At 42.5% G+C, this 21,366-nt stretch overlaps 1 protein-coding gene across 2 annotated transcripts in view; it reads right to left on the reverse strand.

Moving 5' to 3' along the window:
* Window positions 1–21,366, reverse strand: part of CARMIL1 (capping protein regulator and myosin 1 linker 1) — a 193,410-nt gene that overhangs the window by 171,406 nt on the left and 638 nt on the right. For both annotated transcript variants that reach the window (XM_082280169.1, XM_082280168.1), the window contains exon 2: window positions 17,639–17,736. In XM_082280169.1, the coding sequence (XP_082136295.1) occupies window positions 17,639–17,736 (98 nt within the window). The remainder of the gene's footprint in view (window positions 1–17,638; window positions 17,737–21,366) is intronic.

Below are 21,366 nucleotides of genomic sequence, written 5' to 3' on the forward strand. Positions count from 1 at the left end.
ACATTGATTTGATTTGTCTTGGTTGGGGGCGTGGGGGGAAGACCTCAGGTAGACGCTCAGCATGAATAGGTGAAAGATGATTTATGTGATGGCTGTAATAGGTGACAGCTCCACTTGACTATTGAATGCTGCTGCCTGGAGGTTTTTATACATCTGCACCTCAGTATTTAATGCCATTAAATAATCATAATTAACATTCACTCAGTTATCAATATACTGCTTCGAGCTGCTGTTCGGATTTTTATTACCAGTAAATCTAAAGAAACGAGTGTGACAGCAGACACAACTGTCAATATGACCTGAGGTAAACAGATTTTCCTTCTGGCTTTCTGTCACTAGAAGCTGCCAGATCCCAACTTTCTAACTCTTCACCAACAAACACAACAGCTAAAATGCACTGCGATTCAGAGTTAATGCCATCCTTGTGTACTCTGATATAATGTTATCCTGTCAGATACCAGAAGTGCCAAAAAGAAAAAAAAATGGGGGGGGGATTATTTTCAAGTTTATATTTGTTTATAAACATTCTCAAAAAAGGCAGAAAGAGCAAAAGCAGTGGATATCTCAGTAAAGCACTGTTTTTAGAGGGCAAGGCTAAGCCAATGACCACACACTGTTCTCAGCAAGCACCAGCAGCTGTAGGTTAGTGTTCTCACACAAGCACTCACTCCTTCCAAAAATGTTTGAGAAACAAAGTTCATTGAAAAAGTACCCACAGAAGTGATAGTGGGGCTTTGCCCCATGATTATTCACAGAAGACTAACATTAATATTCACAACAGCAATGTTTCCAGCATCTGCAAGTTTGGGTGTGGAAAAAATGTTCAAACAAATACCCAGTAAGGCAGACTCAAGTCTCTGAATAGCAAGTGCTGTAAGAGCTCTGCACATCTGCCTGAGATTTTCAAGGAATGGTGTTATGTCCACCTAAAAACAAACACCATGGCATTTTTATAAACACATGACCAAACGGAGGAGGTAAGGATACAAATTTATCCAATTACTCATTCACTGCAGTTGACACACTTGGTTCCAATTAGTGCTCCCAAAACTTCCATGCTCTTCATGGCTCTAAAACAAAGGAAAGTTTGACCCTATGCCTTGGAAACTTAAGTGTTTCAGCAGATCCAGTGTTACTAAAAAGAATTGCTTTCATCTGATAATCACACCTTTGGCACTGAACCAGCATTCCTTAGCAGAAAAGGGTAGTGATAAATCTGGAGCTAAACCAAACCAGTTCTGACTCCAGGTCTATCGAGGGTCAGGACCATCAGTGGCATGCTTATCCTGGAATCCGGCATATCTCCTCTGAGGAGATGCTACAACCTAGAAGGAAGTGTCCTGCCGTTTCAGCACTGAGTGGAAGACCAAGAGCCTATGAGTCAGAAGGAACTGGTTTCTGGTAGCCAGCATTTTGAGGAGCCTTGCACACCACCTGCCGTGCTCATGGCTACCCGACAGCTATTTCAGCAGCTGTAAAGCTTGGAGCACATGTACAGCTGCCCCTTGGCCAGGTAAGAGTGAAGCTGAGGAACTGCTACAATGATCACAGCTGAGACTAGATTAAAACCCACAAGTCTGAGGCGTGGGAAGGTTCAATTTCTTGGACTTCTTTACTAACAATGATCATAAAAAACACTCAGCATGTAGACTGAGTTCCCCAAAGCCACTTAAGCTCCATCGCTTTATTCTCAGCTTCTCTTCCCCCAGTGAGATAAACACTAATTGACCTGTGCACTGAGAAAAAAATCTTGTGCCTTTCCTTACAGGTCTTCTGCTGCACAGAGGAGGACAAGGTTCACAGCTGTGGTCTGTCAAGTACAGAGAGCAAGAAGAAGGCTCACTCAGCAGTCTGAGTAATTCCTCTGGCCTTGATCTCACTGTCCCTGGCCTTGCTTTCAAATATTCTTCAGGCAGTCTCCCATCTGCTTCTTTGTTCTTTTCTAGGGGAAGAGTCAGCTCTTCCACTGCTAGTTATCTCAGATAGCAAAGCTGCTGTCCCAGGTCACTGCTGGTGTTACATCCAACTGCACGAGAAATCCTGAGGCTACCGCTCTTGACCCAAGAGTCACACAGAAAAGGAATCTCACAGTCCCAAACTGATTATTTTCAAAGCAAACAAATAAATACACACAGGTGAAAACTGAGCTAAAAATCTGCCTTGGCTGATTTTCTGAGAAGAATCAGGACCAAAAGGCCTTTATTTGGAAAGATACCTTCTTATCAAACCAAGATCAAGAGGTTAACTCTGTTGTTCTCCCTTTGGAGGAAAACCTGGTGTCCTGGATTAGTATCATGTATGTCTATAGCTCTCAAATACCAGAATGCTCATCTAAGAAAGGATAAATAAAATACAGTATAAAAAAAACAAGTCATAAAATGCTTAATAAGAACTGAAAAATAAAACAGTGCTGACACAAGATACAGCTTACGAAGGAAACCCAAAGCCCTGATTTGTCTGTTGTTCTCAAATAATCATAAAACTTAAGCCAAAAAACTTCAACGCTGCACATCTACACTCAGTTAATTTAAAAACAAAACTTCGGAATCTAGAACTCCTGTGGCCCATGTTAGAAAAGCACACCTTTCTGTTCTATGCTCTGTGTTCTTAATGGGGTCTGCATACCAGCTACATCAATACAGAAGACTGTAACAACACACAAGCTACACAGTATGAACATTAATTTTCATGTAGATCCAATATACTATCAGACCTCTAGAAACACTTTTCCAGCACACGAGATACTCTTGTTTCTGTTTCCAGTAGGAATCTAGAAAAATCTAGCATTTATTTTTTCAAGACTACATGGCTTAAAGAACAGGACAGGGAATATCTACCAGCCTGTTAAGGAGCCTGGTCTGAAGAGCACTTCAGCAGAAAGTAAGAATGCATATATTTGCATTAAAAAAAAACCTGATAACCCTTCTAGACTCTCAGCAGAGGTTCTTGGGTTCAGCCACAGTGAAAGGGATTTTATAGCACTTGTCAAGCAGAAAGCAAGCGTTTAATAATGAATAAACAAAGAAGATAAAGCTACAAGAACTCAGCAGCACAGAGAGTGTACCAGGCTATGGTATTTCACAGCAAGTGTCAACAGAGGACTGTGCTCAGGCTGAAACAAATGGGCCTTGCAGAATCTGCAGATGCACTCCCTGTCTGGGGAAAAACACACTTAGCAACCAAACACCATCTTCGTGCAAGAGGCAGCATGCTGGGCTCGCAAGATTTGATTTTATTGCCTCTTGTTTCAATTACTCTACTAACCTTAAAATAAGAGTATAACATTACAATCTTTGAAATTTATATAATCTGTGTGTGATATATTAGGCAATATATAACAAAGTGGCTCTTTACATCACAGACCAATCTAATACAACTTGTGCAACATTATAGGCATTGGTATACATTCCTCGGAGGAGTGGTTACTATGCACACATAAAAGCTCAACACTTACTTTACGCATGAACTCTACCTACAGGAATGGAAAAACATCAATATTTCCATTACAGATGCTTGAAAGCAACCTTATCACTCAGTGGCATAGTGATAACTGCAAACCACTATGAATCTTAACCTCCATGTAATGCTAAAATCAGCTCAGGATAGATTTTCCATTGCAGGGGAATGAAAAAAAAAAATTAGAAAAGGAATATTTTTCTTACAGTAGCATCCGCTAAATATTACAGCCAGAGGCTACTGTAACCCAGATACTAAATTTCCTCATGTCAATGCATCCAAAATGCCCCAAGCATTAACCTAATGCCTTGTCCAACTGGCCTGGCTCCATCACACACCAACAGATCCGCTAATCCTCAGGCTGTGCAAGAAACACTGGACAGGGCAATCCAATCCACTCTTCACCTTGCAAGTGTGTGGGGTCCAAAAGCCACCCAAGAGTGCTCTTAAACAAGAGATTACAGCAAAGAAACCAAAATCAGATTTTGGTCGCATCTTAAGTAGATACAGTTCAACATAAGTGAACAGATGGATTATGCAGAAAGCCAAAAATATAACAGATTGGTGTTTAATGGATTTTCACCACTGAAGTTTAAATGATGTGGCAAGACGAATTCCACCTGACCACGTATTTTTTGTTTTCTGTCTTAGACAATGCCATCAGATTATCCAAAGGTCAATTATGAAAACTCCTCTGCTCCCCAGGGGAGGGTCATCCAATATCCATGAATGTAAAAGTCAATTACCCAACTTACTCAGTGTCCTTCAAGATACTAAGCGGCAAGAACTACACTGTACCAAACAACTCAGCTTTGCAAAAATGCAAGTGGACCCTATATGCTTAAGGATTTTTTTCAGCCTACTTTATTATATCAGGTGTTAAGCCAGAGAACCCAAAGGCTAATGTACAGCTTGAAACAGTTTTGGGGGAGAGAGGAGCAATGTCTGCACTGTAGCAAGTCTCTCATGTATTTTAAAACACTTGTGCAATCCTCTGCCCATTTGCTGTATTTCCCACAAGGGTATTCCTACAGAAGTAAAACCTATTTAAAAGTTGTGAAACCACAACAACTTTTCTTTCAAAGGTAACTACAATGGCATAAGTAAACAAATAAAGGTATGAAAATAACATCTTTCTTTGCCCAAATGTTCTCAAATTACTTTACCAGTAACTAATGCCCAGTGAGATTGGTGCAGTATTTTTGCTGGGTCCAGGGAAAGTACACTTGAAGAGAACACAAAAGCACAAGAACAACTAAGGCAGCTTGTTTAATTCCTGCCAGGCTTCTGACAGAGTCTCATGTCCCTGCCAGCTCTTCCTCTTTATGTTCCAGGAAAAGCTGCTATTACCACTTCAAAAACAGTGACGCAGGAAGGTGGAGAAAGTTATTCCTCTTCTTTTTGGTAGTTTTGTCATACTATACATTCCCTTTAGCACAAGCTGAGGTTTTTCAGAAGCACTACCAATAAAGAAAAAAAAAAAGCAAGTGAAGATGACATGGGAAAACATTTCTGAGGCTGGCCCCTCATAGAACCTGTATGGTAAAAAGGCTGGTGAGAGCAAGTAGTCTCTCTGTTAGACTCCTTTACTCTCAAGTCTTCAGTGCTCTGAAAGCAGTGAAACCAGTGAATCCCTTCCTCCCATCATGCTCTGGAGCCGAGCAAGGCCATGCAGATTCCTGCATTTGGCAAGTGAGAGGTCTAGCATTACAGAAGGAATTGTGCAAGGAGAGACACCTCCTCCCCCAGTACAGTCCAGCCTCTTCCAGCTCCCTTCCAGCTTCCCTGCACGAAGTTACACAAGGAGCAGCCACATTGTGGATTTCAGACACAGAGGTTACTGCACAGCAAAGCTTTCTTTGCAGCACATCTCAAAACACACACATGATGGCATTCCTCCTCCCAGGCACCACCCTGCCTTTGCTGTGAGGCAGAGAGCACAAGCACCAGGCAGCTCTGGCTCCCAGGCAGGCAGCACCTGGGAAGGCAGAGGAAAGTTGGTTCCTAGTGCTCCGTGTCAAGCACAATTCACTGACCCCTTCCACACAAGGTTAATGCTGCTCCACGCTGAATGAAGAGGCACCATGGACATCAGCTGAATCACAGCCCAGAGAGCAGTGGGAGACTGGGGCAGTTTAAGAGGTGAAAGGGGAGGCCCAGAAGCTGACTTGCCAATGTTTCCTTCAAATATGCATATGTCCTTAATGCCAGTCTTGATATCAAAGAATTGTCTGCAATTATCTTTATGGTGAGAGGAAACAGACACTCCAAACAGAAACACAACATAAGGAATATTCTAAAATAAACAATGGAAGATAAAAATAGAAAAATAAGAGAAAAGATGGAAAAAATAAAATAGAAGAATAATGTACTTGGGACGGACATAAGCCCTCAGGCTGAACAAAGACCTACTAAAATTGCATTAAGGCTACATTGTGATAAACTAATACCATATAAAAACCTGTGGAATTTTAATTTCACACAATTTCATGCACATATAAACAACAGCAGATCCATCTAATAATGTTACAGGAAATACTTTAAAAGGATAGCATTACACTAGAAAAATCACATGAAACTAGTATTTTCAGGTTTTCTATTTTTGGCTAAATGTTTTCAAAATATTTAACACTGAGAAATATATTTCCAAGGCTTCCAATAAGGATTTACTCAGTTTCAGAAATCTTTGTCAGCTGGAAAAGGTTATAGTTTAACAATGAGAGGGCAAAAAGGCAATCTATTTTCAGTGTCACCATTAAACCTGCAACCATCTAAGATTTTTCTAATTTGAATATGCAACTTGTAGGAGTCGAGCCCTGCCCATCTTAGCTTTTTAGCCGTACTTAGGGTAGGCAAAAAAAAACAACCAAGCAACAGTTTAGACTGGGGGGGGGGGGGAATAAAGTCCTTCTTGCTGTATTAGGTGACTCCTGAAGGTTTTTCTTGGCATTTGGCTAAAGACTGAACACAACATTCTTCTCCAGATAAGCAGCTTTTCCAAACTTCAGCTGACATGCCTACACAGAATCCCAAAGGAATCAGCATTCAGCTTCTCCTGCAGTTTGCCAACATGGTGTAGCTAAGCAAGTAAATGGTAGAAAACTGGCTTTGAAATCACATGTGAAGGAAATAGTACAGATTACATAAAATACAGTTAAATTCCATCAGCAGAGCCAAATCTCATAGAGGGTGTCTTCCCAAAGTAAAGATAAAACTATAAAACTTGGGTAACAAAGCATTGTATTCACAGATTAAATCCTTTTAAAGCTATTTTACAGTCTTTTACACTGCTCTGGCACTATCCACATCAGCTAATTACATTTAAATTGCCATGTTATACTACAGTTCCTTTCTTGTTTTCTTTTAACTTTCTCCCTTTTCTCAGCCCAATCACTCCTGTACCTAGAGATGTGGAGAGAGCAATGCAAGCAAGTTGTGTCCATCGTACTACCTTGCCTCCCTTGGGACAAGCATAATTTGCACAGCACTTTGTTGCATTGGGGTTTGTTGGTGAGTTTTTGCTTGTTTTCTTTTGCTTTTGGTTTTTTTGTTGTGTTGTTTTTTTTTTTTTTTTTTAACCAAAGGGAGCTGCTTTGGGAAAGGTGGAAAGAACCTAAAGCCAAATTACACAAATAGTACCATAATGTCCAGCATGAACCAAACTGCCACCATGACACAAATAACATAGACCTAGCATAGATTTTGATTGAACTGTAGAACAAGGAAGCAGAGAACTTGGCTAGCAAGACAAGATAAAAATGTACACAGAGTAAGTTTATGGCAGCCTACAACATTTTTTAGCATAGCAGCATCATGTTCGGTCCGTCACCCCTGTACTTGCAGGGATACTGAGGAATTTGGGGATATTTATATTATGTCTGTAAGGAAAGGAAACAGAAGTGGGGGAATATGGACTGCTAGAAAAATGGGCATACTAGAGTGAGAAGAGGTAGACTAAAAAGTAAACCCCTATCCTGACAGCAATCTGCACGCAGGAAAGCTTCCAGAGACTTTTTCAAGCAGAAGACTTGGAAGGACAGTAAAAAGGAAGATACAAGGTAAGAAAGGGAGCATAAAGATACCCATAGTGTATGCAACAGCTGTACACAGAATACACCAATATGCTTTACCAAAAATGCAGGGATTTCAGCACCTTCTTAATATGAGAAAAGAGAAAAGCCAAAGCCTGTGCTTTTCCGCCACTTGCCAAGTGCAGATGTAAAGACTAGCACAGTCAAGATAACTTCTTGTTTTATTTAAAATTCATTTTTCATGCTGTGATAATAATAATAAATAATTTACTTTTGGGATATGCATAAACTTACCAAGTGGCAGAAATTATTACTCATCAAAGCACCAATACCAAACAAAGCTAATATTTTTTCAAGTATTTACTTGCTACATTATAAATACCAAAAGAAGAGATTTCCATCTAAAGCCAGCTGCACTAAAAATCCAAACATCTGTTTTGACCTACCTTCACTGCTCCCTGCCTATAGCTCCTCAGTTCTGCATTGGAATAGAGGCTCACATACATGGCTATAAAAGGTATCATGCTTAAGCATCAGCCACTAGTGTTTGTTAAGACATGAGCCTCTGAAAGGCTTCCCCTTTATCAATAGTTCTGTGTGAATAGTTTCAGTCTTGCCAATGGCCTTCAAGGCAGAGAGGGAGAAGCCTTTTCATTCAAAGGCTGACCCTGAAAAAACACAGCAGTGCCCTGTCTCCCAATTCAGACTGGGGTCAACAGCCATTCACTTCCTTTAACCAAATCTGAGTAGATACTGCTCTGCAGCACCTATCTCGCCCTCTTGTTTTGCTCCCTGGCCCCAAGAACGAGGTACCTATAACTTGGCTCAAATCCTCAAAATTTCATGGAGCTCTACAAAAGCAGCAGTTTGACAGTCTTAGCTACAAGGGAAGGGTTGCTGTTCAGAGGACTGAAGACGTGTTCAAAGAAAGTGATGTGTACTTTTAAGTGCCTACTCCATAAAGACATGCCTCTGGCAAGCATCTTTGAGGCACAAAGTGGAAATTGCTTGCTCCAAATGACCTCAGCTTCTAAAGCCCTGGCTAAGAGTGTGCTTCCAGACATCCCAAACAGATTGCTGTCTGCCTCACGGGCAGCACGCTGCTAACCACTGCTTCAGCTGTGGAAAGGGGAAAAAATTAGTTATCGACCAATCTAAAAGGCATAGAAACAAGCACCAATTGAAAACACAATGCAAGATGAAAATCTTAAAGGGAATATAGACCCAGCATCTCCTCTTCTAATTTTCCATCTCCACGTGCACACCTTGAGGCCCATCCTGCTGTCACACAAGCCTTCTACTGTATGCAGGGATACAAATGCCACTTGTCAGCCAAGGGGATAAGCTGCACAACATCCACACCCATGAGCCCAGACAAAAATTCTTGTATTTATTTTTTTTATAAAAATCACTTTGCAAAGAAGATCCAGAAACATAACCTGTTCAAATAAGAGCTGCTCCTCACTTGCCAACAGTTTCCACCCTGTGAGCACCTTTTCAGTAGCCTCACAAACCCTTTTAATTTGTATCCACACCAGCAACGTGACTCCTTTTCTGAGCTTTGTAGCAACCAGTTTTGTTTTGCTAGCCTTAAATTTCACATGCCACAGCTGTTTGGATCTTATTCTGCAACCTTGACTCCCTGAGCCAGAGTCTCTCTTCCCTCATCCAGCAGGCCAATTAATTTCGTTAGGTCTGTTTCAGGAGTGTAGGGTTATAAGAATCTGGCTCTTATAATTACATTTTGCATCCTAACAGTTTGTTATCTGAAATAATCAAATTAGGGAAGCTATCACTAAGACAAAGATATCACTCGTGAGTTGACACAGAGTAGATGTTGGAGAAACAGGGAGAGATGAGACAGGACCAAGGGCAGAAATCAGCCTGGGGACTCAGGTAGCTGTACAGGGCACCATTAGCAGCAGCTAAATTTAAAGGATAATTTTGCATCCTGGGCCTTTAATTACTTTACACAGAGTTAAATTACCATCACCATGAGAAAAAAAAAAAAGAAGCAGAACTGTAGGTGAGCTAAAGTAAGTATTCTAACAATCAAACGAATCAATGACATTCACCAATTTTTCACCACAACAGTGGTTGCAGAGAGGGACTCTGAGCAACAAGAAGCATTTTTCACGCTACACTGCACTAACTCTTCACTTAGCAGCCCTTGCAGCCTTTTTTGAGTTTACTCTGTCCTCCTCCACACTACTTAAAAAGTAGACCACATTCCCTGCATGAGAAGTCTTTTCTTAAAGTAAGTCAGGCAGATAAAACAAGCTGTAAGAGGAAAAAAAGAAAAAAAGAAACCCCACACAAATATGGACACCGCTCTTGCATTTATATATGTCTCCCAAATAACAAATTCTGTTCTCCTCCAAGTCTTCTCATTCTTGGGGAAAAAAAGCCATCAGTGGCAAAGAGTGACTGAGACAAGAAGTTGACCCTAATGCTCATTTTCTATTTCCAGCTTTAGGGAAATTATATTAAATAATCAGTCTTCTGCCTCTTTTATGCACGGATCTCAATGAAAATCCTTGCTTAGGAAGGCTCTATTCCATAAGTAATGGTGGCAAGGAGTCAGGCCCCCTGAAAGCAAAAGCACATTAGCAAACCACTTTGGGTACATTATATATTCAGCAAGAGAAGTGGAAAGAGTGTGGCAGTTTAAAAAGGAAATGCTTTCTAATTGGGTTACAAGAAATTGACAGGAGGAAAGATTCCATGATCAATTCAGAGCCACAGCAGATTCCTCCCTTAATACTGTCCCAGCCCAGCTCCGTGGGGTTCCGCGTGCCCCCACAGAAACACGGGTGGGTTCAGTGTTACAGTCGGAAGCAAAGAGCCGAGAAGGGCACTTGTGTGTGTTCTGCCAGGAGCATTTATGGCTGCTACACTGTCAAAGGGTGCAGAGGCAAATACAAGCATGATCCGGAAACTCACAGTTTTATCCGGAGGCAGGGAAAAAGCGGGACTAGGGAACAGGACCAATGGGGAAGCTCTGGGGGGTGACAAGGGGTAGAGGCCAACAGCCAACTGGGGAATCCAAACTGGGATAGATTAACATAACAGAACATGGCATCCTGGGAGAAGCCTTTCTGGCCACCCTAACCTGGAGGTACTTGTGGTACTGGGGACTTGTCTCACTGAAAACTCTCTCTCCCTTGTAATGTATGTTCACCAGCCACCACACTCCCTCCCACCACTTTTTTTACCCTGGTAACTGTTAGAGCTGGTTTTCTGTGTACAGAAAACCAGAACCTGCCAAGAGTGAGATCGTGTTCACATTTCCTCCTTCCAGAACACAGATAAGGATGTATGTACCTGCAGGTGAGTGTGAAAATGCAAACTACACGAGCCAGGACAACAGCAGACACTTTCAGGGCGCTGAAAGAGGAGTCCCTTTTTCTTACCTTTCCCTGCCTGTACCAGCTGCCCAAAACTAAAGAAAGGGAGAGCAAGCAAGCCGCATTTCTGTCCTCCCAAAACATGGAAAAAACACACTACAGGTGCAAGAAATCATCTTGAATTTCTACACTTGCATGCACTATCACAGCAATTCATTGAACCATTGAATCATTGAACCATAGAATGGTTTGGGTTGGAAGAGACCTTAAAGATCATCTAGATCCAACACCTGCAATAAGCAGAGACACCTTACACTAGACCAGGTTGCTCAAAACCCCATCCAACCTGGCCTTGAACACTTCTAGGGATGGGGCATTCACAACTTCTCAGGGCAACCTGTTCCAGTGCCTCACCACCCTCATAGTAAAAAGTTTCTTCCTTACATCTAGTCTAAATTGACCCTCTTTTAGTTTAAAATCATTCCCCCTTTTCCTGTCACAACAGGTGCTGTTAAAAAATTTTACCTCATTTTTCTTATAAGCCCACTTTAAGTACTGGAAGCCTGCAATAGGGTCTCCCTGGAGGCTTCTCTTCTCCAGGCTCAACAACCCCAACTCTCTCAGCCTGTCTTCATAGGAGAGGTGCTCCAGCCCTCTGGTCATCTTCATGGCCTCACCTGGGCTCACTCCAGCAGGTCCATGTCCTTACACTGGGGGCTCCAGAGCTGGACACAGCACCCCAGGTGGGTTCTCACAAGTATGGAGTGGAGGGGCAGAATCCCTGGGGAGACTCATCGCAACAGGTAAGTGGTCCATGTCCTTCTTATGTTGGGGGTCCCAGAGCTGGACACAGTACGCCAGAATGCTAGGTTTGTAAATCTTCCCACCAGTTAAAAGTAACCTCATGGATCAGTGTATAACATAAACATAAATTTCAGTGAAACTTGCACATGAGTACTTTTTTAAAATGTTTCCTATTGTGGAAACAAATGCAACTGCATGACTGAATTAATAAATTCTATTTCCTGCAGTACTCTTTTTATTTCAGTTTTTTTGTAGCAATCTTACAGGCCACAGTTCAGTTGCTTTCTAAAAGGCACCTTGTAAATATATTAAAATACGTTTTCACATCTAAGTATTTTTTGATTACTCTACCTCACTTCATTTAGATTTCCTGACATGAGGGATGCATCAACACCTACCTCCTTTCATCTTCATAAAGACACACTTAAGATATATGTCATAACAGTCAATGTTCTGGGCAGGGAAGAGGAAACACCATTATTTTTAAAGAATGTCCCTATTTAACATCATTATCACACACCAGCTGTCATGATATAACGTGTGAGATTGCACACATTTTATGTAAAGCCAACCTTAGACAACCCTGTGCTCTTAGTGGTTTAAAAGAAGTGCATATTTTTTAAGGCACGATGTGAAATTCATCTCTATTCAAACAGAATATTGTGGATGGATCAAGACAAAAGATGAGCAATGGAAAACAAGCACCAGAGCTTTTAATCCCAAAATAGTTTTGGCAGTGCAAAATACTACTGCCTCCAGCCAGAGACTGCCACCCTGGTAGCTGAACAGGCACAGGAGCTCATACAGGCTCTGTTGCTTCAGTAGTCAACCACATTGTTCAAGCAGTATTCAGAAACCACATGGAGAGCACACAAAATGGCCATAATTGCTCCTTTAAAAGTAAACACAGATAGATTTTTTTTTTAAATAAAACTCCAGTCTTTATAAGAGACTCTTTAGAAGCAGAACATGAAATCTCAGACCATGTGCGCAGAACAAATATAAACTTCTTTGACAGGAGCCAATTCAATTTTTTGTTTTAAAAGCCCATGGAAACATATGTCCCAGAGAAAGTGACAAGGACATGAATTGCTCCCAGTGAATCTATGTTGTGCATACAGTACATTTTAAGGAGAGCCACCTGCCAAAGCAACTGTCTCAATTTCAGAAGTAGCACTGTGATATTTTAACAAAGAGAATGTAAATGACTGAGGGCAGAAGTGTAACAGAGAGTCCTCAATGGGATTTCCTAATAAAGTGCTTTTGGTCACTACATCACATCACACTATTCTGTAGCCTGAAGGTCAGGAAAAAAACAAAACAAAAAAATCACAACAAACACAGCAATAAAGCAAAGAAATGCAACCAAACATATAAAGAGCATGGTCACTTGCAATATTTTCTTATATTTTATGTCTAAAATAATATTAGTTTGGAAAAGAAAACTAATCTCAAAGGCAAATAGAGCAGGAATATTCTCTTTTCCTAATAGTAAAGAAAAAAAAGTAAGATGAATCCTGAATTCTGGGCTGTCCTGAAACCACTGCTGAAAACATTTTAACTTCTCAATGCTTGCTGCTAATTGCAATAAATCTGAGAGGAAGAAAAGGCAGCAGGAAATAATCAGCAAAATTATGTACAAATATCTTGGGTATTTTGAGGGGGAAAAGCAGCACCACAAACACCAAAGCTACGAAGCCCAGTCCCTACCAGCGTTTGTCTGTAGGTGATAATCTGATAAACACTGAGGCCTCTGGATTTAACAAAACAAAAACCAAGCAAGAAAACAAACAAAAAAAACCAACACAACAACAAAAAACCGCCAAACCGAAGTACACAGACCGTGCATTCTGCCTGATCCCTTATGGTGGCAAAAGGTGGAGGCCTTAGAGGAGGGAGTAGGTGTAAAGTTTCTCTTCTTTTTCTGGCTGTCTCCCCCCACACCCAGCCAACTCTGTTATCATCACAACTGGGACGTCTCCATACCCATCAGCTTAAACTGAAACTGGAGAGAAGGTCAGAAGCTGTCAGTGTGAGGAAAAACACCGCAGGCACTCAGCATGATGCCTTAAACCTTGTTCTCATAAGAAACCAGGTTTAAACAAAACAATCACACAAATCCAAAGCTATCCTCCACTGATTAGAAAAGAGTGATAACCCAGTAAGACTACTGTTGTGAGAATCACACTGAAGCCAAACACAGCTGGGTCCCCTCCTGCAGGAGTACTCTGCCTCTGGCTGAGGGCCACCTGGAGCCAGCTGGGGCAGCCTCTTCAAGGGCTCTGCCGGAGCTGGGCTGCCTGCACCCAACACAGTGCATGTATGTGACCCCAAAAGTAGGAACAAGTCTTGACCAGGACTCCCCAACCTTGCTTCAGAGCTCTGGCACTCAACGCTGTCCTGAGCAACACCACAGCTACAGCTGTGCTTGGTCCCTTTCGCAGCTGAGGCCACCCCACAGACCCAACTGCCTGGCCTGGCCTTGGGTCACTGCAGTGCTGGTGACCACCAGAGCTCAGCTACCCCCAGCTGCCGAGTGGGACTGGCCCACAGTGGGACTGTGCCCCACTGCGGAGTCCCACGATGTTTGTTCCCCTTGCCCTGTAGGGCAGCTCGTCACCTTTCAAGGTCTCCTCCACACCTGCATGTTTCCCCACTTTCTCCAGTGCCAGAGTACCCAGACAGGACTGGGGTTTAGGCCTAATCACCTGAGGACTGATTTTCTGCCTGTTCAAGCTGGTTATTGCCTTTTCAGGGTTGGATACCGGTGTGCTGCCTGCAGACCTGAGATTTGGTGCCAGCAGACCCGGGGCTCATGATGTTTACTGTTTTGCATCATTATGACTAACTGAAAAACTAAATAACTGCAGATTGAGATTGAGACAGCAAACTCCTTGTGCAGACTGAAAAAATCTGGTTGATATCAAAATTCCTAGACATAATTTCCAAACGCTGGCACCCAAAGCTGGGGTCCTAAAGCAGCTTAAGGCAAGCGTGGTCTTTATCCGCCAACTTCACCAGTTTAATACTGGGACCCTACTGCAAGCAACACCAGGGGTTTTGCATTGTTTTTCTTTAGTCTCAGATTCTAATTTCCATCTTAATTATCAGAGGAATTTCCTATAGCAGAGTGATTTAAGTAGATGGCTACATCCATATTCTAGTACTCTGTACCTTGAATACACTGTGAACAATGGGGCCAGAGGTCAAGTGTTTTTATAGTTACCTGCCAAGTGCAGTCATTTTAAAATAATCTCCCTTTCTCAAACTGGTACTGATTTTGCTGGATTTCCCTAGGAAGGAAGGATGAGAGATCATTTAGTTAAAGCACAGATTTGGGTGTCAGGGCTCAGTGCCAGCCTCTGTGATCAACCTCCTCTAAAGCCATGAGCACGTTTCACAACAGCTCTAGGGTTAGCTAGATGAGAGCAACTGGTATTTTCTCCCTATTAAGTGCTGGACCCAAAGCATCGCACCTAATGTAAACACCCAACTACTAATAAAATTCAACCCAAAATCTCAAAACAATCCATTGCCACACGTGCACTCCAGAGACAGCACTCAGAGGATTAACGTTTCAAAACTAAGCTCTCAGGAGTTGAGGAGCGCTGGCATGAAGGTTGCCCATGCAATCACATTTGAGCCCTCTGGTGCATTCACTTAAGGATAGAATCTTTAATTACTGAGCTGCTTTTGCTGCCAACATTTCATTCAGCATTCTGTTTGACAGGCTCACCCAAGGCACGGCAACTCGGTTTTACCTGCTCCAGTCAGAACGCGGTCGCATGCATTATTTACTGAATACTCTTAAGTTCCAGCTCAGAGTACAAAAGTTCTTAGTTTTGCTGGCAGATTTCTTGTAGCATTTAGTATTAAGCACTCACGTACTTCTGAAGCAGAAGTTATTTATTTTCAGCATCACTCTACTGATGAGAGAAGGGTGTATGTCCTCTACACTTTGCAGGTAGGAAGTGAGACTGTGGCAACACACTAAGGCCAGAAAGTCTCCATTAATCTGAGGTACCGAACTCAAGGTGTTTCTGGTGTAATTTCTTCCAGAGCATTCTGCATTTCAGAGAATTTTGCATCTGCAAAGTGAACCATAGTCTCTATCGGCCTTTGCTACAGCGGACAACATTCAGCACCTCTGCAAAAAAAAAAAAAAAAAAAACCAAAAAAAAAACCCCACTACACCCCAAAATGACAAAAAACTCAAAAAAACCCCTAAACCAAACAACCACACATAAAGATTTACACATGCAGTCAGAGAAACATTGTAAAACACTGTAAAAAAGCTTCACATGAGGCAGTTTTCTTCTAAGGCAAACACAAAATCCAACTCCAGGAATCAATAATCAATTTCTCTAAGAATAAAAATGTTTTTTCTCCCACCAATATAAATCCCCTGCATTTCTGCATCATCGAACAAATGGTTCTACCAGACAACATCCAGCAAATCATTCCCCTGAAACACTTCGTGCACTGAAGACAACATGAATGCACACAAGAAGTGCTCACTAACTCATGAACCTCTGAAAGGTTCTCTCCCTTTCAGTACCTCTTCAGTCATGGAAAGTGAAAGTCCCCCACCTGAGACCTTAGGAGATTAAAGAGAGAAAAAACACCCAAATCATCATGTATAGGCATTTTACTGCCAAGTCGTACATCCCTCAGAAACCTCACTGATGATTCAAAGCTTGATATTCTCTTGGTCCCATCAGTTCAGAACAGGATTTCAGTATTTCCACAACATATTTCACTATTGATAATAGTTATGATTCTGTGTAAGTCAAAAAGTCAATCAAGTGTAACCACTTCAGTGCAACCTGTCAGCCTTCCCTATAAACATGGCTTTCAAATAAATAGAGACAATCAATCAACATTCACATATTCAATCTATTTCCAGTACAGAAGCTGTAAATCAAGGAACTAGATATAACACGGGCAGATATTAAGCAAAAAATATTTCAAATTCCTTAAGTAGCAGCTCTCGCAGAAAAGTGAGCCATTATCTACAATGTTACTGCCCAGGGATAGCAACACATACTTTAAGAAGATAATTCAGAAGTGATTAAGAAGTTGTGGTTTTGAAAGACAAAATAGCACATCTGCATGGGGAATGTACCTGATATCTGTAACAACAGCTTTGGCAACAAAACTTTCAAATTGTGCTACAGCACAAACACAAGACACCAAATCTCAATGTCTTGCAAAATATTATGGCAGCATTGTACTTATTTGTGTTTGTTAGTCTAGGAGTTCTCCTAATAGAGAGAGATCAAAAGAGCAAGGAAGTACAGTTCCATGTCTTTTTGCATATTCAAGATAGCGTGCAAACGTAGCAGCTCATTACCACAGTTTTCTTCCTATCAAGAGAGGCCAGGAAAACTATTCTTGAGAAAACAGGAAAGCATTCTTAAGTGAGATTAATATGATGCTTTCCTCCACTACAGTTGTAAGAATGACAATTTAGAATCCCACACATTAAGCATTTCTCTTAAAATGCAGATATATGACTTAACAGAGAATACTAAAAAATACAAATAGTCACTTGAGTTCAAAAAGCCCAACAGTTTTACTGTTGCTCTTCACCACATAACAGCTTCAGATTCTCAAAATTAATTCTACACACTTCATTTTGCATTTCTTGGCCACTTAAAATTCTTATGGACGTAAACAGGAAACCTAACCAGCAAAGGCAGCAAAATATTTTAGAACAGGTTCTGGTAATAGCTTGCTTTATCATCAGTCCACAACACAATACCCTAAACTCTCCAAAATAACTCAGTGATAAACGAGTGTGTGTACACATGCACAGCTGCACACCAACTTCCTATGCAGGCTATCAAGAAAGTAAGAAAAAGTAAGAAAATTAATTACATGGGTATCTTATGGCACACACAAAGTTTAAAGAATACTTCCAGAGGAGAATTTATGCCTTCTGAAAAGATACTGGCTTTTCCTTCACATATGTAATCAGAGCCATTCTACTGTACTTACCAATATTCTGTTATCCACTTTATCTCCCTTGGTTTCCAGCTTTACTTTCTTCTTGACGGAAATTTTGATTTTCCTCCCAATAACATCCCTGACACTTTCTGAAACAAAAGAAAAATATCTTAATTAAATACCTTCAGTGTCAACATGAGAAGGAAACAGATGCCACTGTCGAGTTTTCAGAAAGACTCAGAGCTATGTTGTTCAACTGCTTGCACTCATGGAAGTCTTGTGCACATGAGCCAGTACTAAACACAACCTAACACAAGTACAACTTTCTAGTATGCCATCTACACAATAATTTGTGTCTACTATGATAGGATTACTGATGTCATATGCCAGGATTCTAAACACAATTTGATATTTTTTTCCAGTATAACTTACATCTCAAAAGCATTCCCAAGACGTGCCACAGCACTGCTTAGCTCTACTCTGGGAAAATGCAACTAATTTCTCACTGCTATTATTTGTACCTGAAAAGCTTGCTAAAGCAAATCAGCTCCTTGAATTGCACACGTTTTAGCCTTTTGTTAATATCAGGGAGGCTAAATGGGTCAGGTAATGGAAGAGCAACTGTTCACACATTTTGCACTCTGTGCATTTAAGTAACGAAGCAAACCAAGCAGACTTCCAGGCAGTAACACCTGGCAGCTATGCAGAGGATGCTATGGACACAACACTGTTGTCACAATCCCAGCGACAATGTAGCCACCTCATGGTGCCAACACCAAAGTTACATTAGTTGCCATAATGTTTTAATATGTACATGCATACACATGTATACACAGTCTTTGCCAAGCATGACACGAACCAGCTTTTCCCCTGAGCATTTGCACCCTGGCCTGAAGGGAATATACACACAGGGAACTGTGTCTAGAAAGCTTATACAACTACTGACACTGATGTAATTGAGAGATAAACAGAGGAGTTCATCTAGAAGAGCCAATTTGGCACCTTCCCTAAGTTTCACTCCCCAGCCCCCAATGAAAGGGAATGAAAAAGAAATCTTTTAAACACATTAACCTATTTCCAGCCTTACAACTGGCATCCGTAAAAGGCAAGTCTCCACCCTCTCCGGACACATACACTTTGCCCTAGGGCACGCTTACGTTTAAAGGCAAAAATTAAAGATAATAGGCTATTCCTAAGGCTTTTAATTATAGTGCTCTGTATAGCGTTTTTCTGCACAATTTTCATCCAGTAGTCAGAAGACGTTAGCACAAACAACACACCATTTATTAAACCGGGATGTTTAAGCCAGGCCACAGCGTTCTGCCTGAAGGGCGGAAGGGTGTGCAAGTCAGAAACATGGCTGGCCGTAGACACTCTTCACCAGAAAGAGCTCTTTCTGCGGAATCGGCATGTTTTCCCCAGGAATTTTAATTTTCCTATCAGGAAACAAAAGCTCCTCGGTAGCAGCGGCTTGCGCAGCGCGAAGCCTGTCCCGAGCCGCGGCAGCCCCGTGGCAGGCAGCCAGCGCGGCCGGCTCCCGCAGCAACCGCTTGGTCAGGAGCCAGGCTGCAAGATCACGGAGCAGCCAGGTGAGCGGAGCCCGGGGAAAAGTCCAGCCCGATGTGAACTCTTCTCCCAAGGCTTCCTCTCCCATGGGCAATGCCCAGTTCCGGTCTTTCTGTCCCTGCCTGGGAACCCAGAAGCAAGCTGACCACAGAGTCTTTTTCATCAAATCCTGTCTCCTTGCAGAAGGCATTGCTGCTGTCTTTGCTACTTTACCTCCACTTGCAGCCTCTGCCTTTCGGTTTCTCCTCTCCCACAAACAGCTCCAAGTGCCTACATCTAGCAAGGGACTTCCTCCTGAGGCACCTGCATGGAGAGATCCTCTTCCCTTTGCTGTCCCTCAGGTTCCACACAGCAGAAGTGGGAACGACTGCATGCCCTCAGCTCCAGCACTCTTACTCCAACAAGCCATAGGGAGAGAAGGGGCCCGGGACCCCAGATTGCACAAAGCATCATCAGGATGTCAGCTCCTCACAAAGCTCTATCTGCCTGAAAGGGCTAAAAACGCTACTTCACAGAGCTAAGATACAGATTTCATAGATGCTCCCCATGTGACTGGAGACACTTCCCTCCACACTGGGTGGCAAGTGGACTCACAAAGTAAATTTTCAGACAGAGATGGAAACATAACATTAAGGTCCACATTTTAAAGTGTTCATCCATTTCTAGTGCTGGAGGCTTCAGACATCCACACCTCGGAGGAGTGGATCCAGGTAAGCCAACAGTAAGAGAGGGTTTCTTTGAAGACTATGACCTACAAGACCTGACAAAGGTCACACGGGAAGTGAGTAACAGAACAAAACCTGCAGCTCAAACACTCCTACCCCCAGTTTAATCTCCACACTCCAATCACTCTGCATTAGAGCACATCCTTTCATCCTGCTCTCAAAACATCGTTATTACAAAAAGCCTATTTAAAGGTTAAATTTTAACATGCAGACACCAAAATAGTGCTAGAAATTAAACCAATCTACCTGAACAAATCCCCACACCCCAGGATAGCCCTTGACAAATCAAGCTGAGTGGGTGCAGGGCATCAAGGTGGGGGGGGGAGGGGGGCAGTTCTTAAGATTGTTCAAAGCCACCAGGGGAGGGAATGTGTGAAGATGTCCACCTTATTCTTCCCTGTATTATGCCACCACACCTCACCTATGACAGCAGAGTGCAGACCCACGGTGAGTAAGAAATACTGTGTATTAGCACCTCAAACATGCCTGGCCATTTTAAAACATAAAAACTCAATGGTTTTGACCATAGCTACTCCTAGAACACTTCCCAGCTCATCACTTCTTAGCAGTAAGCTATAGACTACAGTCTCTCTGTAAACCACATGGTTTGGAGACCCAAAGGACTGCAAAACAGAGCTATTTTGACACTACAGAAAAAAAAAAAATCTGCATCAGCTGCAAATGTCCACCCAGATTTTACCAATATTTTATAAATGCTAAAACCAGTTGCTGACTGATGAAACTGAAGGAAACGCAACAATGTAAATTACCTAGGTAAGGTCTGAAGGATTGTATTCAACACAACATGTACCTTGTCGCCTGACAAATTTCTCTTTCCATCTGTCATTACGACAACACTAAATTATTCTAATGCTGGTAAGATATTGACATAGCTCTTCAACAGGCAAAACCAAAGGAAATTCGGCCTGAGCAAGGTAGCTGAGGGCCTGAAGCATCAGACCTGTTATCCCCAAATGACATTGCTTACACACACGCCACGTTAACGATCCATTTATCGGAAGCTCCCCAAAAGCGGTGACAGCATTTTCAGAGTCCTCACCATCACCTGTGACTTCCTGAGCGTATACCATGCAGGACGGGGGCTCGTGTGCATGGGGCCATAAAACTTTAATTACAAATACCCTCACTCCCTCCTACGTACAGAGGAAAACGAAGTCTTAAACTGCGCAAAACCCGGGGGGATAAATAAAAAAGCACCGAGCGGAGCCGCAGCCCGTGCCGCCAGGCTGAGGCGCTCCGAGGACGTGCCCCGGGCGGGCGGCGGTGCGGGAGGCGCGGGGGGCTGGGGCAGCTTCACCGCGCGTCTGCCCGCGCTCGCAGCCTGCCGGCACCGTCGGACAGACCCCTCCGGAGAGAGGACACACATTGTGCTCCGCCGCGGCTCCCGAGGGCTCAGTCCCTGCCCGCGGCCGCCTCCCCGCTGCCCGCCGCAGCCTCGCAGCCCCCGCCCGCCCATTCCCCGCACAC

This window comes from Coloeus monedula (assembly GCF_965178545.1).
Source record: "Coloeus monedula genome assembly, chromosome: 1".
In the NCBI taxonomy this organism is placed as follows: Eukaryota; Metazoa; Chordata; class Aves; order Passeriformes; family Corvidae; genus Coloeus; species Coloeus monedula.